The following is a 22,297-nucleotide window of genomic DNA, read 5'->3' as shown; positions in this document are numbered from 1 at the left end:
ATTTGAGACCACAGAGTCATGTGAGGTCTTGTTTTTTGTGGGACGAGTTGACGTTTTTATTGGTAACATGTTCGGGCACGGGATATATTTTTGATCGCTTTTTATTCCGATTTTTGTGAGGCAGAATGACCAAAAACCAGCTATTCATGAATTTCTTTTGGGGGAGGCGTTTATACCGTTCCACGTTTGGTAAAATTGATAAAGCAGTTTTATTCTTCGGGTCAGTACGATTACAGCGATACCTCATTTATATCATTTTTTTTTGTTTTGGCGCTTTTATACGATAAAAGCTATTTTATAGAAAAAATAATTATTTTGGCATCGCTTTATGCTGAGGACTATAACTTTTTTATTTTTTCGCACATGATGGTGTATGGCGGCTCGTTTTTTGCGGGACAAGATGACGTTTTCAGCGGTACCATGGTTATTTATTTCCGTCTTTTTGATCGCGTGTTATTCCACTTTTTGTTTGGCGGTATGAGAATAAAGCGTTGTTTTTTGCCTCGTTTTTTTTTTTTTTTTTACGGTGTTCACTGAAGGGGTTAACTAGTGATATAGTTTTATAGGTGGGGTCGTTACGGACGTGGCGATACTAAATATGTGTACTTTTATAGTTTGATTTTTTTTTATTTAGATAAAGAAATGTATTTATGGGAATAATATTTTTTTTTAATTTATTTATTTAGGATTTTTTTTTTTATTTTTTTTTTACACATGTGGGGATTTTTTTTTTTACTTTTTTACTTTGTCCCGGGGGGGGGACATTACAGATCATTGATCTGGCAGTGTGCACAGCACTCTGCCAGATCTGCGATCTGCTGTGCAGGGCTGCAGGCTTACCAAGTGTCTGCTCTGAGCAGACACTCGGTAAGCCACCTCCCTCCCTGCAGGACCCGGATGCCGCGGCCATCTTGGATCCGGGACCTGCGGCGAGGAGGGAGGTAGGAGACCCTCAGAGCAACGCGATCACATCGCGTTGCTCCGGGGGTCTCAGGGAAGCCCGCAGGGAGCCCCCTCCCTGCGCGATGCTTCCCTATACCGCCGGCACACCGCGATCATGTTTGATCGCGGTGTGCCGGGGGTTAATGTGCCGGGGGCGGTCCGTGACCGCTCCTGGCACACAGTGCCGGATGTCAGCTGCGATAGTCAGCTGACACCCGGCCGCGATCGGCCGCGCTCCCCCCGTGAGCGCGGCCGATCGCGTATGACGTACTATTCCGTCCTTGGGAAGTAGGGCCCACCCCACATGGACGGAATAGTACGTCTAATGACAGAAAGGGGTTATATACATTTAACTTAAATATAAAAATGAACAGGAAAGAAATAAACTGTCTTACATTACAAACATTAAATAATTGTACAGCACAAAAATTGAATCAATTCTGAATTAATGGCATGATATCACATCATATTTCTCAAATATGAGAGAAGTTAAATGAAATATACACAGAGCACATGATTTTGGGTCAAAGGAGCAATAATCTAAAATATATTGGGAAACTGAATGTTCAAATATCTTCCAACTATTTACTATCAAGGATTAAGTTATATTTAGCAGCTTCTAGTTGACAATGTAGTAATTTAGAAAAAAGAAATATAATTGTATTTGGATCCTAAATACTATGACTGGGTGACAAAGAAATGCTCTAAAATTGTTGTGAAGCTCAGGGCTATTTTCACAAGTGGCAAAATTTGGCCACAATTCCATTACAACTTAGAAATTCAAGACATCATCTGTTACATGCAGATTTGTTAAGGATTTCATCCAATGCATTTCAAAACAATGCAAAGAGTGAAATCCACACTAAAATTATACACAATAATAAACAAACTATAATTTCAAAATACTTAGCAAGCTGAATTTTGAGTAGATTCCATTTTCTAATTGTAAATAAAATTTGAAACTCCTATTTATTTGCATTATACGGTAGATTGCTGCATATTTGAGGAACTAAATAAAAAAATGGTGAGATGCAGGGAGGGGAGAGGGACGAAGGAGCTTACCACGCTGACAATATGTAGCTTGAAATTTGGACCAGAGTTCCTCCTGAGGGTGCCGTTTCCGCTGGTGACACAACCATTCAGGGATAAATGGATTCTTTATTCAAGAGTAGTTAAAACATTAAAAGAAAAGGCCTTGTAGCTCGCCTTTTAATGTTTTAACTATGTTTGAATAAAGAATCCATTTTATCCCTGGATGGTTGTGCAGGAATCTTTCCCATTTTTTCGTCTAAACTCAGAAATATTAATGTAAAGCAATTCCTTAATGTCAAATCTGAAAACGGCTGAAAAATACTGAATGAGCCACTAAGATATATGATTTTTTATTCATCTTTTCATTGCAGTATGTACAGGCACTGGAGGATGCACATGGTCAGACTGGTATGATGTATCTTACCCTGCTTATGGCAGTGGAAATGGAGATTTTGAAACCTTCGACAACATAAGAAAAAAAGGATTTAAAATTTGCGATGCACCACAAAATGTCGAGTGCAGAGCAAAAGAATTTCCAGATAATTCTCTAGCAGACCTTGGTCAACAGGTCACATGCAGCAAATCTGTGGGTCTGATTTGTCGTAACAGTGAACAACAATTTCCAGGATTATGTTACAATTATCAAATCAGAATACAATGTTGCTCTACATCTTCAATACCTGATTGTAAAACAGTACCAACACCATCAACTACGATTGAAACATCTACACCTACCTCTACTTCTGCAACATCAACAAAAACAAGTACAAAAACAATTACTTCAACCCCATCAACAACCTCATCCCAGACAACAACTTCAAGCACACCAAGTACTACTGTAACGAAGACAACACACAGTGTTCCACATTCAACAACATCTACAACTGCAACAACAACCATATCCACTTCAAAAACATCATCAAAGACAACTCTGACAACTACTCCAGTTTCTACAATTACTAGTAAAACTACAATTTCAACAACACCAATCACTCAATCATCCACTATTGTTACCACTACTTCTTCTACAACTTGTCCTTATGCATATTCCATGAAATGCTATTGGTCATCGTTGATGATAGATAATGATACACCAACAAACCCCGGTAAAGAAGGAGAAACATATCCATCAAGTGATCATTCCAGCGAAGAAAATGGCATATTTTCCAAAGGCTTCTCTAAAGAAAAAGATGGTCACTCTGCACAAAAAGGTTCTAATAAAAAACTTAGAAAGCCTCAGAAAGGATATTTCAATGAACTATTCAAAAAGATTTTCAAAGGTTTCTCAAGTGAAGAAGATGTCAGCCATAACACTGAGAGGAAATATTCTAAACAACAAGACAGCAAGCCCGGTAAAGGATATTTCAATGATTTATTCAAAAAATTCTTTAAAGCTTCTTCCAGTGAAGAAGAGCAAAGCCGTGACTTCGGGAGACAAGATTCTAAAGAAGAAGTCAGCAAAACTGATAAAGTATTTTTAAATGAAATAGTCAACAAAGTGTTCAAAGATTTTTCAAGTAAGGAAGACATACCTTCAGACAACTTCTCTGGTGATGATCTTGACAGCTCAGAATTGTTAAAGTTTGCTACTTATGAAATATGTTCAACGCAAGAAATGGCCAGTGATATTAAGTGTGAAGGAAGACTAGAGTTGAAAAACAAAGTAAACGATGTACTATCACCGTGTACCAGGGACACAAGCATTGCTTGTCTTCTCGCCCAACAGGGAGGAATTGATGCACCAGCATGTGACAAATATATAATAAGAGTGCAGTGCTGCTCTAAAATCTGTGGTGAAACAACAACATCATCATCCACATCATCTTCAATCAAAACATCTACACCCTCTGTCTCAACATCAACGCCTCCTATTGTACATTCAAGTTCTACAACAAACATTACAACTACAACCACACCACCTACCTCAACATCAACTAAAACAACAACCAGCTCTATCTCAACTACAATACCTCACACAGTGTCTTCAATCTCCACAACACCAAGTAAAACAACCACTTCCACTTCATCAACAACATTAATAAAGACAACTACCACTCCTGTTTCTACAACTACAAGTCCTAGTAAAACTACAGTTTCAACAACACCAATCACTCAATCATCCACTAGTGTTACCACTACTTCTTCTACAACTTGTCCTTATGCATATTCCATGAAATGCTATTGGTCATCGTTGATGATAGATAATGATACACCAACAAACCCAGGTAAAGAAGGAGAAACATATCCATCAAGCGATCATTCCAGCGAAGAAAATGGCATATTTTCCAAAGGCTTCTCTAAAGAAAAATATGGTCACTCTGCACAAAAAGGTTCTAATAAAAAACTTAGAAAGCCTCAGAAAGGATATTTCAATGAACTATTCAAAAAGATTTTCAAAGGTTTCTCAAGTGAAGAAGATGTCAGCCATAACACTGAGAGGAAAGACTCTAAACAACAAGACAGCAAGCCTAGTAAAGGATATTTCAATGATTTATTCAAAAAATTCTTTAAAGCTTCTTCCAGTGAAGAAGAGCAAAGCCGTGACTTTGGGAGACAAGATTCTAAAGAAGAAGTCAGCAAAACTGATAAAGTATTTTTAAATGAAATAGTCAACAAAGTGTTCAAAGATTTTTCAAGTAAGGAAGACATACCTTCAGACAACTTCTCTGGTGATGATCTTGACAGCTCAGAATTGTTAAAGTTTGCTACTTATGAAATATGTTCAACACAAGAAATGGCCAGTGATGTTAAGTGTGAAGTAAGACCAGAATTGAAAAACATAGTAAGCGATGTACTATCACCGTGTACCAGGGACACAAGCATTGCTTGTCTTCTGGCCAAACAGGGAGGAATCGATGCACCAGTATGTGACAAATATATAATAAGGGTGCAGTGCTGCTCTAAAATCTGTGGTGAAACAACAACACCCACATTATCTTCAATCAAAACATCTACACCCTCTGTCTCAATAACAACTATTGTACATTCAAGTTCAACAACGAACATTACACCTACAACAACACCACCAACCCCAACATCAACTGAAACAACAACCAGCTCTCTCTCAACTACAACACCTCACACAGTATATTCAATCTCCACAACACCAAGTATAACAACCACTTCCACTTTATCAACAACATTAACAACAACAACTACTCCTGTTTCTACAACTACAAGTACTAGTAAAACTACAATTTCAACAACACCAATCATTCAATCATCCACTAGTGTTTCCACTACTTCTTCTACAACTTGTCCTTATGCATATTCCATGAAATGCTATTGGTCATCGTTGATGACAGATAATGATACACCAACAAACCCAGGTAAGGAAGGAGAAATCTATCCATCAACAGATCACTCCAGTGAAGAAAATGGCATTTACTCAAAAGGCTTCTCTAAAGAAAAAGATGGTCACTCTGCACAAAAAGGTTCTAATGAAAAAGTTAGAAAGCCTCAGAAAGGATATTTCAATGAACTATTCAAAAAGATTTTCAACGGTTTCTCAAGTGAAGAAGATGTCGGCCATAACACTGGTAGGAAAGATTCTAAACAACAAGACAGCAAGCCCAGTAAAGGATATTTCAATGATTTATTCAAAAAATTCTTTAAAGATTCTTCCAGTGAAGAAGAGCAAAGCCGTGACTTTGGAAGACAAGATTCTAACGAAAAAATCAGCAAAACAGATGAAGTAACAGATAAAGTATTTTTAAATGAAATAGTCAACGAAGTGTTCAAAGATTTTTCGAGTAAGGAAGATATACCTTCAGACATCTTCTCTGTTGATGCTCTTGATAGCTCCGAACTGTTAAAGTTTGCTACTTATGAAATATGTTCTACGCAAGAAATGGCCAGTGATATTAAGTGTGAAGGAAAACCAGAGTTGAAAAACATAGTAAGCGATGTACTATCACCATGTACCAGGGACACAAGCATTGCTTGTCTTCTGGCCAAACAGGGAGGAATCGATGCACCAGTATGTGACAAATATATAATAAGGGTGCAGTGCTGCTCTAAAATCTGTGGTGAAACAACAACATCATCCACATCATCTTCAATCAAAACATCTACACCTTCTGTCTCAACAACGTCTCATACTGCAACATCAACATCAAGTTCATCACCTCCATCATCCACAATAGGAACATCTATAATATCATCAACAACACAATCAACAACACCAGAAACATCAACAAAGTCAACAACAACGACGACAGGAACACCAACAACAAGAACACCAATAACTTCTACAACTACCACCACCCCTACCACCATAAGAACTAGTACTAAAGGTAAGATTGCTCTTAATATTGGTATCATTAACATTTCCTGTGTAAGTAAATTCTGTTGATGTACTCTTGATCTACATTCTTTTTAAATTTGTCTTTTTTTACATTGCATATCTTCTCCTGTTGTGCTTGTGTGAGATATTCATAGGTGGGAACTAGTACATGAATTTCAGTTAGCAGCTTTAACATAAGAGGGTGATCTATTAATCCATTAGACAGATCCATGAGGCAGTTTAAAAACCGGTAAAAAATGTGAACATTATGAAGAGAAAACTAAATTATTTAACTGTAAAGGAAAGTATGGGGAAATATTTGTAAGAACAATATCAACATTACAAATTGGTTGATTGTAATATTCTTTACTATTATTTATCTATATACTAACACTTACAGAGATGATCTTTATATTGGAAGGCTAAAAACATCCTTTTTACAATACGTTAAAAATTAGAATACAAAATCACATGTATAGATAAATGGGCGGGCAATACAAATATGGGAAAAAGGGTGGGTACAATTGGGTAAAATCTTGTGCAATTCACTGCTATGTCTTGTAATCCTCTATTAGGTATTAGGAGATATACAAGAGTTCATACCATATAATAAAGTCAAGGTGTCACTTGGACAAAGGTTTCCACAGCGAAATGTGCTTCGGGTGTAATGAGTCTTTGGTTTCTTGAACGATTGGTCATGTTACCTTTATAATTAGATCTAATGCGTCTGCTTTTATTATATTTCATGTGTCCTTTTTTGGTTCAATATCCCCATATGGATGTAAGATACAATTGTAGGAGTTTAGGACTCTTTTGTCATATCGATCAAATATATTAGTATATGGATATAATACCATCTATATATATGTAAGATATGTATATAAGACACAATTTTTAGACATTATTAGGATTCTCCTTACTATGACCAAGCTTACTATTATATAGGCTATTTTATGACTAATTTGGCATGACATTTTGTATCTAACATGACATAGTGACTTTATTATTTGGTATGAACGCCTTGTTTTTATTCGATAGGTACTTTTTTACAGCTATAAATATTTCTGATTTTTTATTGACACACAAGTGTTCATCTCATTAAAAACCACATCTCTCAAGTCAATACTGTAACGTAAAGAGTAACTGCTGTTATAATTTTTATCTTGTGAATCAATAGAACACATTAAAATAAGCAACTTTTTAATATATCTTATCAGAAAAATCTGCTTCATTATCCTCCTGGAATGATCTTTCAGTCTCAAAATTCTCAATTCATAGGGAAAATCTGTATTTTGTGAAGACAGATTTTCCCATTACTGAAATCGATATGACAGTTGTCAGGAGGGGCTCTGCATTTAGTTCCTCCCTTCAATTTCCGCACATCTATATGGAGTTCCATTAGTTGTAACTGTCATCTCCTAGCTCAACAATGTAAAAATTAATGTTCATTGAATGCAGAATTTACCTGAGAATTTAACATTTTAAGAATGAATAATCAGTCCTGGAGGAGAGAGAAACAGATTTTGGCAGTAACGTATATAGCAAAGTTGCTAATTTTGTTGTATACTATTGCTTTATGAAATACCAATTAAAATGACAGTTACTTTTTATATCAGTTTGGGTCATGTGTGTCCGTGATCTGGATTAATTTTTATCTACTACCAGCAATAAAATTTTCTATTGAATCACAGGAATCAGGGATCTTAAAATCCTTGAGAAATTTACACATAAAAATACAATGACAAACTGTTAAAGACAACCTGTCAGGCGATGCATGCTGCTCAAACTGTGGGAAGTAAAAATCACAGCCAGGTATATAATTTTCTGAAATACTCTCGTGGTTCAAAGAAAAATTTGAATAATAATTTGGAAGATCCAGCTGGATACTATAGCCAAGAACAGTCTGGCTCGCTATCAGTAGGCTCCTCCCAGTGAGGCTAAGGTTGATTGACAGGTCTATCCCTTGAGTCTACATTGTAAAAGATCTGTCATTCAGCAACAAAGGAGCTATAGAGAGACTGACGGGGCTGCACTAGACCAATCTAGATCTACAAAGTATATACTAACTCCTAAAATCATGCAGTCAGGTTCTGATTCATGTTGCCCGAGGTTAGGGTAGCATGAATTGCCTGGTAGGTTTTCTTTAATAATAACAATTAGCAAGTGGGTATAGCATCATTGTGCCTGCTAAAACAAGTAAATAAAAAAAGTAACAGGGCCGCGCTTAGTAACCCGATGTTTACCCTGGTTACCAGCGTAAACGTAAAAAAAACAAACAGTACATACTTACATTCCGGTGTCTGTCCCCGGCGTCTCAGCTTCTCTCCACTGTGTGAGCGCCAGCCGGCCGGAAAGCGAGCACAGCGGTGACGTCTGACGTCACCGCTCTGCTTTTCCGGCTATGGCGCTTACACAGTGCAGAGAAGCTGAGACGCCGGGGACAGACACCGGAATGTAAGTATGTACTGTTTGTTTTTTTTACGTTAACGCTGGTAACCAGGGTAAACATCGGGTTACTAAGCGCGGCCCTGCGCTTAGTTACCCGATGTTTACCCTGGTTACCCGGGGACTTTGGCATCGCTCCAGCGCCGTGATTGCAACGTGTGACCGCAGTCTACGACGCTGGAGCGATATTCATACGATCGCTGCGACGTCACGGATCGTGCCGTCGTAGCGATTAAAATGGTACTGTGTGACAGTACCCTTAGTGTCAAAGAAATGCTCTAAAAATGTTGTGAAGATCAGTGCTAATTTCAGAAGTGGCAAAATTTGGCCACAATTCCATTACAACTTAGAAATCCAAGACATCATCTGTTACATGCAGATTTGTTAAGGATTCCATACAAATGTATTTCAAAACAATGCAAAGAGTGAAATCCTCACTAAAATTATACACAATAATAAACAAGCTACAATTTCAAAATACTTAGCAAGCTGAATTTTGAGTAGATTTTATTTCCTAATTGTAAATAAAATTTGAAACTCCTATTTATTTGCATTATACAGTAAGTTGCTGCATATTTTAGGAACTAAATTAAAAAATGGTGAGATGCAGGGAGGGGAGAGGGACGAAGGAGCTTACCACGCTGACAATATGTAGTTTGAAATTTGTACCAGTGTTCCTCCTGAGGGTGCCGTTTCCACTGGTGATCATTGGAATGTAGATGAAAAAATGGGGAAAGATTCTGAAGCAACCATTCAGGGATAAATGGATTCTTTATACAAGCGTAGTTCAAACATTAAAAGGAAAGGCCTCGTACCTCACCTTTTAATGTTTTAACTACATTTGAATAAAGAATCAATTTTATCCCTGGATAGTTGTGCAAGAATCTTTCCCATTTTTTCATTTAAACTCAGAAATATTAATGTACAGCAATTCCTAAATGTTAAATCTGAAAACGGCTGAAAAATATAGAATGAGCAACTAAGATATATGTCTTTTTTATTAATCTTTTCATTGCAGTATGCACAGATACTGGAGTATGCACGTGGTCAGACTGGTATGATGTATCTTATCCTGCTTATGGCAGTGGAAATGGAGATTTTGAAACCTTCGACAACATAAGAAAAAAAGGATTTAACATTTGTGATGCACCACAAAATGTCCAGTGCAGAGCAAAAGAATTTCCAGATAATTCTCTAGCAGACCTTGGTCAGCAGGTCACATGCAGCAAATCTGTGGGTCTTATTTGTCGTAACAGTGAACAACAATTTCCAGGATTATGTTACAATTATCAAATCAAAATACAATGTTGCTCTACATCCTCAATAACTGATTGTGAAACAGTACCAACACCATCAACTGCGATTGAAACATCTACACCTACCTCTACTTCTACAACATCAACAACAAGTACAAAAACAATTACTTCAACTCCATCAACAACCTCATCCAAAACAACGTCAAGTACACCAAGTACTACTGTAACGAAGACAACACACAGTGTTCCACCTTCAACATCATCTACAACTGTAACAACAACCACATCCACGTCAACAAAGACAACTCTGACAACTACTCCTGTTTCTACAAGTACTAGTAAAACTACAGTTTCAACAACACCAATCACTCAATCATCCACTAGTGTTTCCACTACTTCTTCTACCACTTGTCCTTATGCATATTCCATGAAATGCTATTGGTCATCGTTGATGACAGATAATGATACACCGACAAACCCAGGTAAAGATGGAGAAACATATCTATCAAGGGATCATTCCAGTGAAGAAAATGGCATATTCTCAAAAGGCTTCTCTAAAGAAAAAGAAGGTCACTTTGCACAAAAAGGTTCTAATGACAAAGTTAGAAAGCCTCAGAAAGGATATTTCAATGAACTATTCAAAAAGATTTTCAAAGGTTTCTCAAGTGAAGAAGATGTCGGCCATAACACTGGCAGGAAAGATTCTAAACAACAAGACAGCAAGCCCAGTAAAGGATATTTTAATGATTTATTAAAAAAATTCTTTAAAGCTTCATCAAGTGAAGAAGAGCAAAGCCGCGACTTTGGAAGAGAAGATTCTAAAGAAGAAGTCAGCAAAACAGATAAAGTATTTTTAAATGAAATAGTCAACAAAGTGTTCAAAGATTTTTCGAGTAAGGAAGATATACCTTCAGACATCTTCTCTGGTGATGATCTTGATAGCTCAGAAGTGTTAAACTTTGCTACTTATGAAATATGTTCAATGCAAGAAATGGCAAGTAATATTGAGTGTGAAGTAAGACCAGAGTTGAAAAACATAGTAAACGATGTACTATCACCGTGTTCCAGGGACACAAGCATTGCTTGTCTACTGGCCAAACAGGGAGGAATTGATGCACCAGTATGTGACAAATATAGAATAAGGGTGCAGTGCTGCTCTAAAATCTGTGGTGAAACAACAACACCCACATTATCTTCAATCAAAACATCTACACCCTCTGTCTCAATAACAACTATTGTACATTCAAGTTCAACAACGAACATTACACCTACAACAACACCACCAACCCCAACATCAACTGAAACAACAACCAGCTCTCTCTCAACTACAACACCTCACACAGTATATTCAATCTCCACAACACCAAGTATAACAACCACTTCCACTTTATCAACAACATTAACAACAACAACTACTCCTGTTTCTACAACTACAAGTACTAGTAAAACTACAATTTCAACAACACCAATCATTCAATCATCCACTAGTGTTTCCACTACTTCTTCTACAACTTGTCCTTATGCATATTCCATGAAATGCTATTGGTCATCGTTGATGACAGATAATGATACACCAACAAACCCAGGTAAGGAAGGAGAAATCTATCCATCAACAGATCACTCCAGTGAAGAAAATGGCATTTATTCAAAAGGCTTCTCTAAAGAAAAAGATGGTCACTCTGCACAAAAAGGTTCTAATGAAAAAGTTAGAAAGCCTCAGAAAGGATATTTCAATGAACTATTCAAAAAGATTTTCAACGGTTTCTCAAGTGAAGAAGATGTCGGCCATAACACTGGTAGGAAAGATTCTAAACAACAAGACAGCAAGCCCAGTAAAGGATATTTCAATGATTTATTCAAAAAATTCTTTAAAGATTCTTTCAGTGAAGAAGAGCAAAGCCGTGACTTTGGAAGACAAGATTCTAACGAAAAAATCAGCAAAACAGATGAAGTAACAGATAAAGTATTTTTAAATGAAATAGTCAACGAAGTGTTCAAAGATTTTTCGAGTAAGGAAGATATACCTTCAGACATCTTCTCTGTTGATGCTCTTGATAGCTCCGAACTGTTAAAGTTTGCTACTTATGAAATATGTTCTACGCAAGAAATGGCCAGTGATATTAAGTGTGAAGGAAAACCAGAGTTGAAAAACATAGTAAGCGATGTACTATCACCATGTACCAGGGACACAAGCATTGCTTGTCTTCTGGCCAAACAGGGAGGAATCGATGCACCAGTATGTGACAAATATATAATAAGGGTGCAGTGCTGCTCTAAAATCTGTGGTGAAACAACAACATCATCCACATCATCTTCAATCAAAACATCTACACCCTCTGTCTCAACAACGTCTCATACTGCAACATCAACATCAAGTTCATCACCTCCATCATCCACAATAGGAACATCTATAATATCATCAACAACACAATCAACAACACCAGAAACATCAACAAAGTCAACAACAACGACGACAGGAACACCAACAACAAGAACACCAATAACTTCTACAACTACCACCACCCCTACCACCATAAGAACTAGTACTAAAGGTAAGATTGCTCTTAATATTGGTATCATTAACATTTCCTGTGTAAGTAAATTCTGTTGATGTACTCTTGATCTACATTCTTTTTAAATTTGTCTTTTTTTACATTGCATATCTTCTCCTGTTGTGCTTGTGTGAGATATTCATAGGTGGGAACTAGTACATGAATTTCAGTTAGCAGCTTTAACATAAGAGGGTGATCTATTAATCCATTAGACAGATCCATGAGGCAGTTTAAAAACCGGTAAAAAATGTGAACATTATGAAGAGAAAACTAAATTATTTAACTGTAAAGGAAAGTATGGGGAAATATTTGTAAGAACAATATCAACATTACAAATTGGTTGATTGTAATATTCTTTACTATTATTTATCTATATACTAACACTTACAGAGATGATCTTTATATTGGAAGGCTAAAAACATCCTTTTTACAATACGTTAAAAATTAGAATACAAAATCACATGTATAGATAAATGGGCGGGCAATACAAATATGGGAAAAAGGGTGGGTACAATTGGGTAAAATCTTGTGCAATTCACTGCTATGTCTTGTAATCCTCTATTAGGTATTAGGAGATATACAAGAGTTCATACCATATAATAAAGTCAAGGTGTCACTTGGACAAAGGTTTCCACAGCGAAATGTGCTTCGGGTGTAATGAGTCTTTGGTTTCTTGAACGATTGGTCATGTTACCTTTATAATTAGATCTAATGCGTCTGCTTTTATTATATTTCATGTGTCCTTTTTTGGTTCAATATCCCCATATGGATGTAAGATACAATTGTAGGAGTTTAGGACTCTTTTGTCATATCGATCAAATATATTAGTATATGGATATAATACCATCTATATATATGTAAGATATGTATATAAGACACAATTTTTAGACATTATTAGGATTCTCCTTACTATGACCAAGCTTACTATTATATAGGCTATTTTATGACTAATTTGGCATGACATTTTGTATCTAACATGACATAGTGACTTTATTATTTGGTATGAACGCCTTGTTTTTATTCGATAGGTACTTTTTTACAGCTATAAATATTTCTGATTTTTTATTGACACACAAGTGTTCATCTCATTAAAAACCACATCTCTCAAGTCAATACTGTAACGTAAAGAGTAATTGCTGTTATAATTTTTATCTTGTGAATCAATAGAACACATTAAAATAAGCAACTTTTTAATATATCTTATCAGAAAAATCTGCTTCATTATCCTCCTGGAATGATCTTTCAGTCTCAAAATTCTCAATTCATAGGGAAAATCTGTATTTTGTGAAGACAGATTTTCCCATTACTGAAATCGATATGACAGTTGTCAGGAGGGGCTCTGCATTTAGTTCCTCCCTTCAATTTCCGCACATCTATATGGAGTTCCATTAGTTGTAACTGTCATCTCCTAGCTCAACAATGTAAAAATTAATGTTCATTGAATGCAGAATTTACCTGAGAATTTAACATTTTAAGAATGAATAATCAGTCCTGGAGGAGAGAGAAACAGATTTTGGCAGTAACGTATATAGCAAAGTTGCTAATTTTGTTGTATACTATTGCTTTATGAAATACCAATTAAAATGACAGTTACTTTTTATATCAGTTTGGGTCATGTGTGTCCGTGATCTGGATTAATTTTTATCTACTACCAGCAATAAAATTTTCTATTGAATCACAGGAATCAGGGATCTTAAAATCCTTGAGAAATTTACACATAAAAATACAATGACAAACTGTTAAAGACAACCTGTCAGGCGATGCATGCTGCTCAAACTGTGGGAAGTAAAAATCACAGCCAGGTATATAATTTTCTGAAATACTCTCGTGGTTCAAAGAAAAATTTGAATAATAATTTGGAAGATCCAGCTGGATACTATAGCCAAGAACAGTCTGGCTCGCTATCAGTAGGCTCCTCCCAGTGAGGCTAAGGTTGATTGACAGGTCTATCCCTTGAGTCTACATTGTAAAAGATCTGTCATTCAGCAACAAAGGAGCTATAGAGAGACTGACGGGGCTGCACTAGACCAATCTGGATCTACAAAGTATATACTAACTCCTAAAATCATGCAGTCAGGTTCTGATTCATGTTGCCCGAGGTTAGGGTAGCATGAATTGCCTGGTAGGTTTTCTTTAATAATAACAATTAGCAAGTGGGTATAGCATCATTGTGCCTGCTAAAACAAGTAAATAAAAAAAGTAACAGGGCCGCGCTTAGTAACCCGATGTTTACCGTGGTTACCAGCGTAAACGTAAAAAAAACAAACAGTACATACTTACATTCCGGTGTCTGTCCCCGGCGTCTCAGCTTCTCTCCACTGTGTGAGCGCCAGCCGGCCGGAAAGCGAGCACAGCGGTGACGTCTGACGTCACCGCTCTGCTTTTCCGGCTATGGCGCTTACACAGTGCAGAGAAGCTGAGACGCCGGGGACAGACACCGGAATGTAAGTATGTACTGTTTGTTTTTTTTACGTTAACGCTGGTAACCAGGGTAAACATCGGGTTACTAAGCGCGGCCCTGCGCTTAGTTACCCGATGTTTACCCTGGTTACCCGGGGACTTTGGCATCGCTCCAGCGCCGTGATTGCAACGTGTGACCGCAGTCTACGACGCTGGAGCGATATTCATACGATCGCTGCGACGTCACGGATCGTGCCGTCGTAGCGATTAAAATGGTACTGTGTGACAGTACCCTTAGTGTCAAAGAAATGCTCTAAAAATGTTGTGAAGATCAGTGCTAATTTCAGAAGTGGCAAAATTTGGCCACAATTCCATTACAACTTAGAAATCCAAGACATCATCTGTTACATGCAGATTTGTTAAGGATTCCATACAAATGTATTTCAAAACAATGCAAAGAGTGAAATCCTCACTAAAATTATACACAATAATAAACAAGCTACAATTTCAAAATACTTAGCAAGCTGAATTTTGAGTAGATTTTATTTCCTAATTGTAAATAAAATTTGAAACTCCTATTTATTTGCATTATACGGTAAGTTGCTGCATATTTTAGGAACTAAATTAAAAAATGGTGAGATGCAGGGAGGGGAGAGGGACGAAGGAGCTTACCACGCTGACAATATGTAGTTTGAAATTTGTACCAGTGTTCCTCCTGAGGGTGCCGTTTCCACTGGTGATCATTGGAATGTAGATGAAAAAATGGGGAAAGATTCTGAAGCAACCATTCAGGGATAAATGGATTCTTTATACAAGCGTAGTTCAAACATTAAAAGGAAAGGCCTCGTACCTCGCCTTTTAATGTTTTAACTACATTTGAATAAAGAATCAATTTTATCCCTGGATAGTTGTGCAAGAATCTTTCCCATTTTTTCATTTAAACTCAGAAATATTAATGTACAGCAATTCCTAAATGTTAAATCTGAAAACGGCTGAAAAATATAGAATGAGCAACTAAGATATATGTCTTTTTTATTAATCTTTTCATTGCAGTATGCACAGATACTGGAGTATGCACGTGGTCAGACTGGTATGATGTATCTTATCCTGCTTATGGCAGTGGAAATGGAGATTTTGAAACCTTCGACAACATAAGAAAAAAAGGATTTAACATTTGTGATGCACCACAAAATGTCCAGTGCAGAGCAAAAGAATTTCCAGATAATTCTCTAGCAGACCTTGGTCAGCAGGTCACATGCAGCAAATCTGTGGGTCTTATTTGTCGTAACAGTGAACAACAATTTCCAGGATTATGTTACAATTATCAAATCAAAATACAATGTTGCTCTACATCCTCAATACCTGATTGTGAAACAGTACCAACACCATCAACTGCGATTGAAACATCTACACCTACCTCTACTTCTACAACATCAACAACAAGTACAAAAACAATTACTTCAACTCCATCAACAACCTCATCCAAAACAACGTCAAGTACACCAAGTACTACTGTAACGAAGACAACACACAGTGTTCCACCTTCAACATCATCTACAACTGTAACAACAACCACATCCACATCAACAAAGACAACTCTGACAACTACTCCTGTTTCTACAAGTACTAGTAAAACTACAGTTTCAACAACACCAATCACTCAATCATCCACTAGTGTTTCCACTACTTCTTCTACCACTTGTCCTTATGCATATTCCATGAAATGCTATTGGTCATCGTTGATGACAGATAATGATACACCGACAAACCCAGGTAAAGATGGAGAAACATATCTATCAAGGGATCATTCCAGTGAAGAAAATGGCATATTCTCAAAAGGCTTCTCTAAAGAAAAAGAAGGTCACTTTGCACAAAAAGGTTCTAATGACAAAGTTAGAAAGCCTCAGAAAGGATATTTCAATGAACTATTCAAAAAGATTTTCAAAGGTTTCTCAAGTGAAGAAGATGTCGGCCATAACACTGGCAGGAAAGATTCTAAACAACAAGACAGCAAGCCCAGTAAAGGATATTTTAATGATTTATTTAAAAAATTCTTTAAAGCTTCATCAAGTGAAGAAGAGCAAAGCCGCGACTTTGGAAGAGAAGATTCTAAAGAAGAAGTCAGCAAAACAGATAAAGTATTTTTAAATGAAATAGTCAACAAAGTGTTCAAAGATTTTTCGAGTAAGGAAGATATACCTTCAGACATCTTCTCTGGTGATGATCTTGATAGCTCAGAAGTGTTAAACTTTGCTACTTATGAAATATGTTCAATGCAAGAAATGGCAAGTAATATTGAGTGTGAAGTAAGACCAGAGTTGAAAAACATAGTAAACGATGTACTATCACCGTGTTCCAGGGACACAAGCATTGCTTGTCTACTGGCCAAACAGGGAGGAATTGATGCACCAGTATGTGACAAATATAGAATAAGGGTGCAGTGCTGCTCTAAAATCTGTGGTGAAACAACACCACTCACATCATCTTCAATCAAAACATCTACAAGCTCTGTCTCAACAACGTCTCATATTGTATCATCAACATCAAGTCCATCAACATCACCTCCATCATCCACAGTAGGAACATCTATAATATCATCAACAACACAATCAACAACACCAGAAACATCAACATCAACAAAGTCAACAACAACGACAACAGGAACACCAATAACCTCTACAACTACCACCCCTACCACCATTAGCACTAGTACTAAAGGTAAGATTGCTTTTAATATTAGCATAATTATAATTTCCTGTGTCACTTAATTCTGTTGATTTACTCTGGATCTATATTATTTTTAAATGTGTCTTTTTTTACATTGCATATCTTCTTCTGTTGTGCTTGTATGAGATAATCATAGGTGGGATTTAGTACATGAACTTGAGTTAGCTGCTTTAACATAAGAGGGTGATCCATTAGACAGAGCCGTGATGCATTTTCAAAACTATTAAAAAAATGTGAACATTATGAACAGAAAACTAAATTATTTAACTGTTAAGAAAAGTGTGGGGTAATATTTGTAAGAACAATATCAACATTATTCATTGGTTGATTTTAATATTTTTTATTATTATTTATCTATATACTAACACTTACAGAGATGAGCTTTTTTGGAAGGCTAAAAACATCCTTTTTACAATACATTAAAAAACAGAATACAAAATGATATATGTAAATAAATGGATGGGCGATACAAATATGGGAAAAAGGGTGGGTATACCTGGTAAAATCTTGTGCAATTCACTGCTATGTCTCGTAATCCTCTGTTAGGCTACGTTCACATTTGCATTGTGCGCCGCAGCATCGGCGACGCAACGCACAACGCAGGAACAACGCATGCACAGCGCATTCACAACGCTGCGTTTTGTGACGCATGCGTCCTTTTTTTGCTTGATTTTGGACACACAAAAAATGCAACTTGCTGCGTCCTCTGCGCCATGACGCGTGCGCCGCAGTGACGCATGCGTCGCAAAATGCAAGTGCAACGCATGTCCATGCGCCCCCATGTTAAATATAGGGGCGCATGACGCATGCGGCGCCCGGCGCTGCGGCGCAGAACGCTAATGTGAACGTAGACTAAGGTATTAGGAGACATATAGAAGTTCATATCATATAACAAGGTGTCACTTGGACAAAGGTTTCCACAGCGAAAAGTGCTTCGGGTGTAATGAATCCTTGGCTTCTTGCACCTTTACCATTAGATCTATTGCATCTGCTTATGTTATAATGTTTCATGTGTCCTTTTTTGGCTTAATACCGCCATATAGATGTAAGATACAAGTGTAAGAGTTTAGGACTCTTGTCATATTTATCAAATATATTAGTATATGGATATAATAACATCTATATGTATGTAAGATATGTATATAAGACACAATTTTTAGACATTATAAGAATTCTCCTTACAATGACCAAGCTCACTATTATATGGACTTTTCTCTGGCTAATTTGGCATGACATTTTGTGTCTACATGACAAATTGTCTTTATTATATGGTATGAACTCCTTGTTTTTATTCGATAGGTACTTTTTTACAGATATAAATATTTCTGATATTTTATTGACACACAAGTGTTCACCTCATTAAAAACCACATCTCTCCAGTCCATACTATAACGTAAAGAGTAACTGTTGTCATAATTTTTGTCTTGTAAATTAATAGAACACATGAAAATAAGCAACTTTCTATTATATCTTATCAGAAAAATCTGCTTCTTTATCCTCCTGGACAGATCTTTCAGTCTCAAAATTCTCGATTCATAGGGAAAATCTGTATTTTGTGAAGACAGATTTTCCCAGTAGGGTTGAGTGACTTTTGCTTTTTTAGGATCGAGTTGGGTTTTGTGAAACCCGACCTTCTCGAAAGTCGGATCGCGTGAAATCGGCCGATTCTACTGTAAAGTCGGGTTCCGGACCGGAACACGAAACCCAATGCAAGTCAATGTGGATGATTTTTTTTATATCCCTCCCTCCCTCCCTCCCTCCCTCCCTCCCTCTCTCTCTCCCTCTCCCTCTCTCTCTCTCTCTCTCTCCTCCGTGCAAAGCATATGTTGTGTTTGACTCCGGAAATCACTGCAGCCCAAACGGTAGTTTGGCTCTATGACGCCGCAAAAACCAGGCCGGAACCTATGTCATCACGCTGCCCACAATTAATTGGCTGAAAAAATGGCAGGGAAGGCGTCATTCAAAACGCGACTTGGCGCCAAGATCGCCGACCACGTGGCCGATCCCACGCTCGAGTCGGGTCGGGTTTCACGAAACCCGACTTTGCCAAAAGTCGGCGACTTTTGAAAATGAACGATCCGTTTCGCTCAACCCTATTTCCCAGTACTGAAATCGAAGATGACATTTGTGACTGATGAAATTTTATGAAGACTGGAGGGGGAGAAGAGGCAGGAGGGGCTCTGCATTTAGCTCAACCCTTCAATTCCCGCCCACCTACATGGAGTTTCATTAGTTGTAACTGTCATCTCCCAGCTCAACAATGTAAAAATTAATGTTCATTGAATGGGAAAGATATGTATCTTGGTACCGTGTTAGCCAGTAGATAGAAAAATATTAAGAATTGAGAATCCTCAGTGGTTGATACCTTTTAATGGCTAACTGAAAAGATGGTAACAAATTGCAAGCTTTCGAGACTACTGAGGTCTTGATGAAGGGACCTGAGTAGTCTCGAAAGCTTGCAATTTGTTACCATCTTTTCAGTTAGCCATTAAAAGGTATCAACCACTGAGGACTCTCAATTCTAAATATTGTTCATTGAATGCAGATTTTACCTGAGAATTAAAAACTGTAGAGCATGAATGATCAGTCCTGGCAGAGGGAGAAACAGATTTCTGTCATAAAATATATAACAAGTTGCTAATTTTGTTGTGTACTATTATAGCTTTTTGAAATACCAATTAAAATGACAGTTACTTTTTATATCAGTTTGGATCATGTGTGTCAATCACGTAATCAGGATGAATTTTTGTCTACTACCAGCAATAAAAATTCCTATTGAATCACGCAAACAGAGATCTTAAAATCCTTGAGAAATTTACACATAAAAATGCAATGACAAACTGTTAAAGGCGACCTTTCAGGCGATTCAAGCTGCTCAAACTGGTGGAAGCAGAAATCACAGCCAGGTATATAATTCTCTGAAATACTCGGGTGGTTTAAAAAAGTTTTGAATAATAATTTTGAAGATCTAGCAGGATGCCATTACCAAGAACAGTCTGGCTCGCCATCAGTAAGTTCCTCTCCTCCCAGGGCTGATAAAGTTGATTGACAGGTCTATCCCTTGAGTTTACATAGTTAACCCCTTCATGACTTTGGGATTTTCCGTTTTTCTGTGTTCCTTTTTCACTCCCCTCCTTCCCAGAGCCATAATGTTTACATTTTTCTGTCAATTTGGCCATGTGAGGGCTTATTTTTTGCGGCAAAAGTTGTACTTTTGAAGGACATCATTGGTTTTAGCATGTTGTGTACTAGAAAACGGAAAAAAAATTCCAAGTGCAGTGAAATTGCAAAAAAAGTGCAGTCCCACACTTGTTTTTTGTTTGGCTTTTTTGCTAGGTTCACTAAATGCTAAAACTGACCTGCCATGTTTATGATTCTCCAGGTCAGTTCGAGTTCATAGACACCTAACATGACTAGGTTATTTTTTACCTAAAAAAAATTCCAAACTTTGCTTAGAAAACAAAAAATATTACGCCATTTTCCGATACTTGTAGCGTCTCCATTTTTCATGATATGGGGTCAGTTGAGGGCTCATTTTTTGCGAGCTGAGCTGGCGTTTTAATAATTTTAATTCGGTGCAGATACTTTTTTTTATCGCCCGTTATTGCATTTTAATGCAATATCGTGGTGACCAAAAAAACGTAATTCTGGGGTTTCAAATTTTTTTCTCGCTACGCCATTTAGAGGTCAAGTTAATACTTTTTATTTGTTGATAGATTGGACGATTCTGAACACAGCGATACCAAATATGTGTAGGTTTTTTTTTTATTGATTTATTTTGATTGGGGCGAAAGGGGGGTGATTTAAACTTTTATGTGTTTTTTTTCACATTTTTTTAACTTTTTTTTTTTTTTTACTTTTGCCGTGCTTCAATAGCCTCCATTGGAGGCTAGAAGCAGGCACAGCGTGATCGCCTCTGCTACATAGCAGTGATCTGCTGTTCGCTGCTATGTAGCAGAAAATCAGGTGTGCTGTGAGCGCCGACCACAGGGTGGCGCTCACAGCTGCCGGGGATCAGTAACCATAGAGGTCTCAAGGACCTCTATGGAAACTATTCTGAATCATCGCTGACCTCCGTTCATGTGACGGGGGTCGGCAATGCCATCATTTCCAGCCGCCCGACCGGATGCGGTAGTTAAATGCCGCTGTCTGCGTTTGACAGCGGCATTTAACTAGTTAATAGGCACGGACAGATTGCGATTCTGCCCGCGCCTATTACGGACACATGTCAGCTGTTCAAAACAGCTGACATGTCCCGGCTTTGATGCGGGCTCACCGCCGGAGCCAGCATCAAAGCGGGGCTTCTGACCTCGGACGTACTATCCGTCCGAGGTCAGAAAGGGGTTGAAGACCTGTCAATCAGCGGCATATGAGATAGAGAGAGACTGTCGGGGCTGCACTGGACCAGTCTGGATCTTCAAAGTATAAACTGACTTCAAAAATCGTGCAGCCAGGTTCTGATTCATGTTGGCTAAGGTTTGGATAGCATGAATTGCCAGATAGGTTTTCATTAATAATAACAATTAGCATGTGGGTATAGCATGATGGTGCCTGCTAAAACAAGTAAACCAAAAATGTTTGAGCATTTCTCTTTCAAATATACAATAACTATAGACTTCACCCATCAATTTATTAAGTTAGTCTAACTAAAAAAAGGA

The 22,297-nt window shown here is 37.4% G+C and overlaps 1 protein-coding gene across 1 annotated transcript in view; it reads left to right on the top strand.

Annotated features, from left to right (window-relative positions):
- The window catches only part of LOC143803853 (uncharacterized), a 52,175-nt gene that overhangs the window by 7,534 nt on the left and 22,344 nt on the right, over window positions 1-22,297 (top strand). The window contains exons 2-3 of the mRNA XM_077281618.1: window positions 10,047-12,512; window positions 16,290-17,630. Of these exons, the coding sequence (XP_077137733.1) occupies window positions 10,047-12,512; window positions 16,290-17,630 (3,807 nt within the window). The remainder of the gene's footprint in view (window positions 1-10,046; window positions 12,513-16,289; window positions 17,631-22,297) is intronic.

This window comes from Ranitomeya variabilis, chromosome 2 (assembly GCF_051348905.1).
Source record: "Ranitomeya variabilis isolate aRanVar5 chromosome 2, aRanVar5.hap1, whole genome shotgun sequence".
NCBI lineage: Eukaryota > Metazoa > Chordata > Amphibia > Anura > Dendrobatidae > Ranitomeya > Ranitomeya variabilis.
The sequence above is the reverse complement of the archived record's forward strand: the minus strand, read 5'-3'. Positions and strand labels throughout refer to the sequence as shown.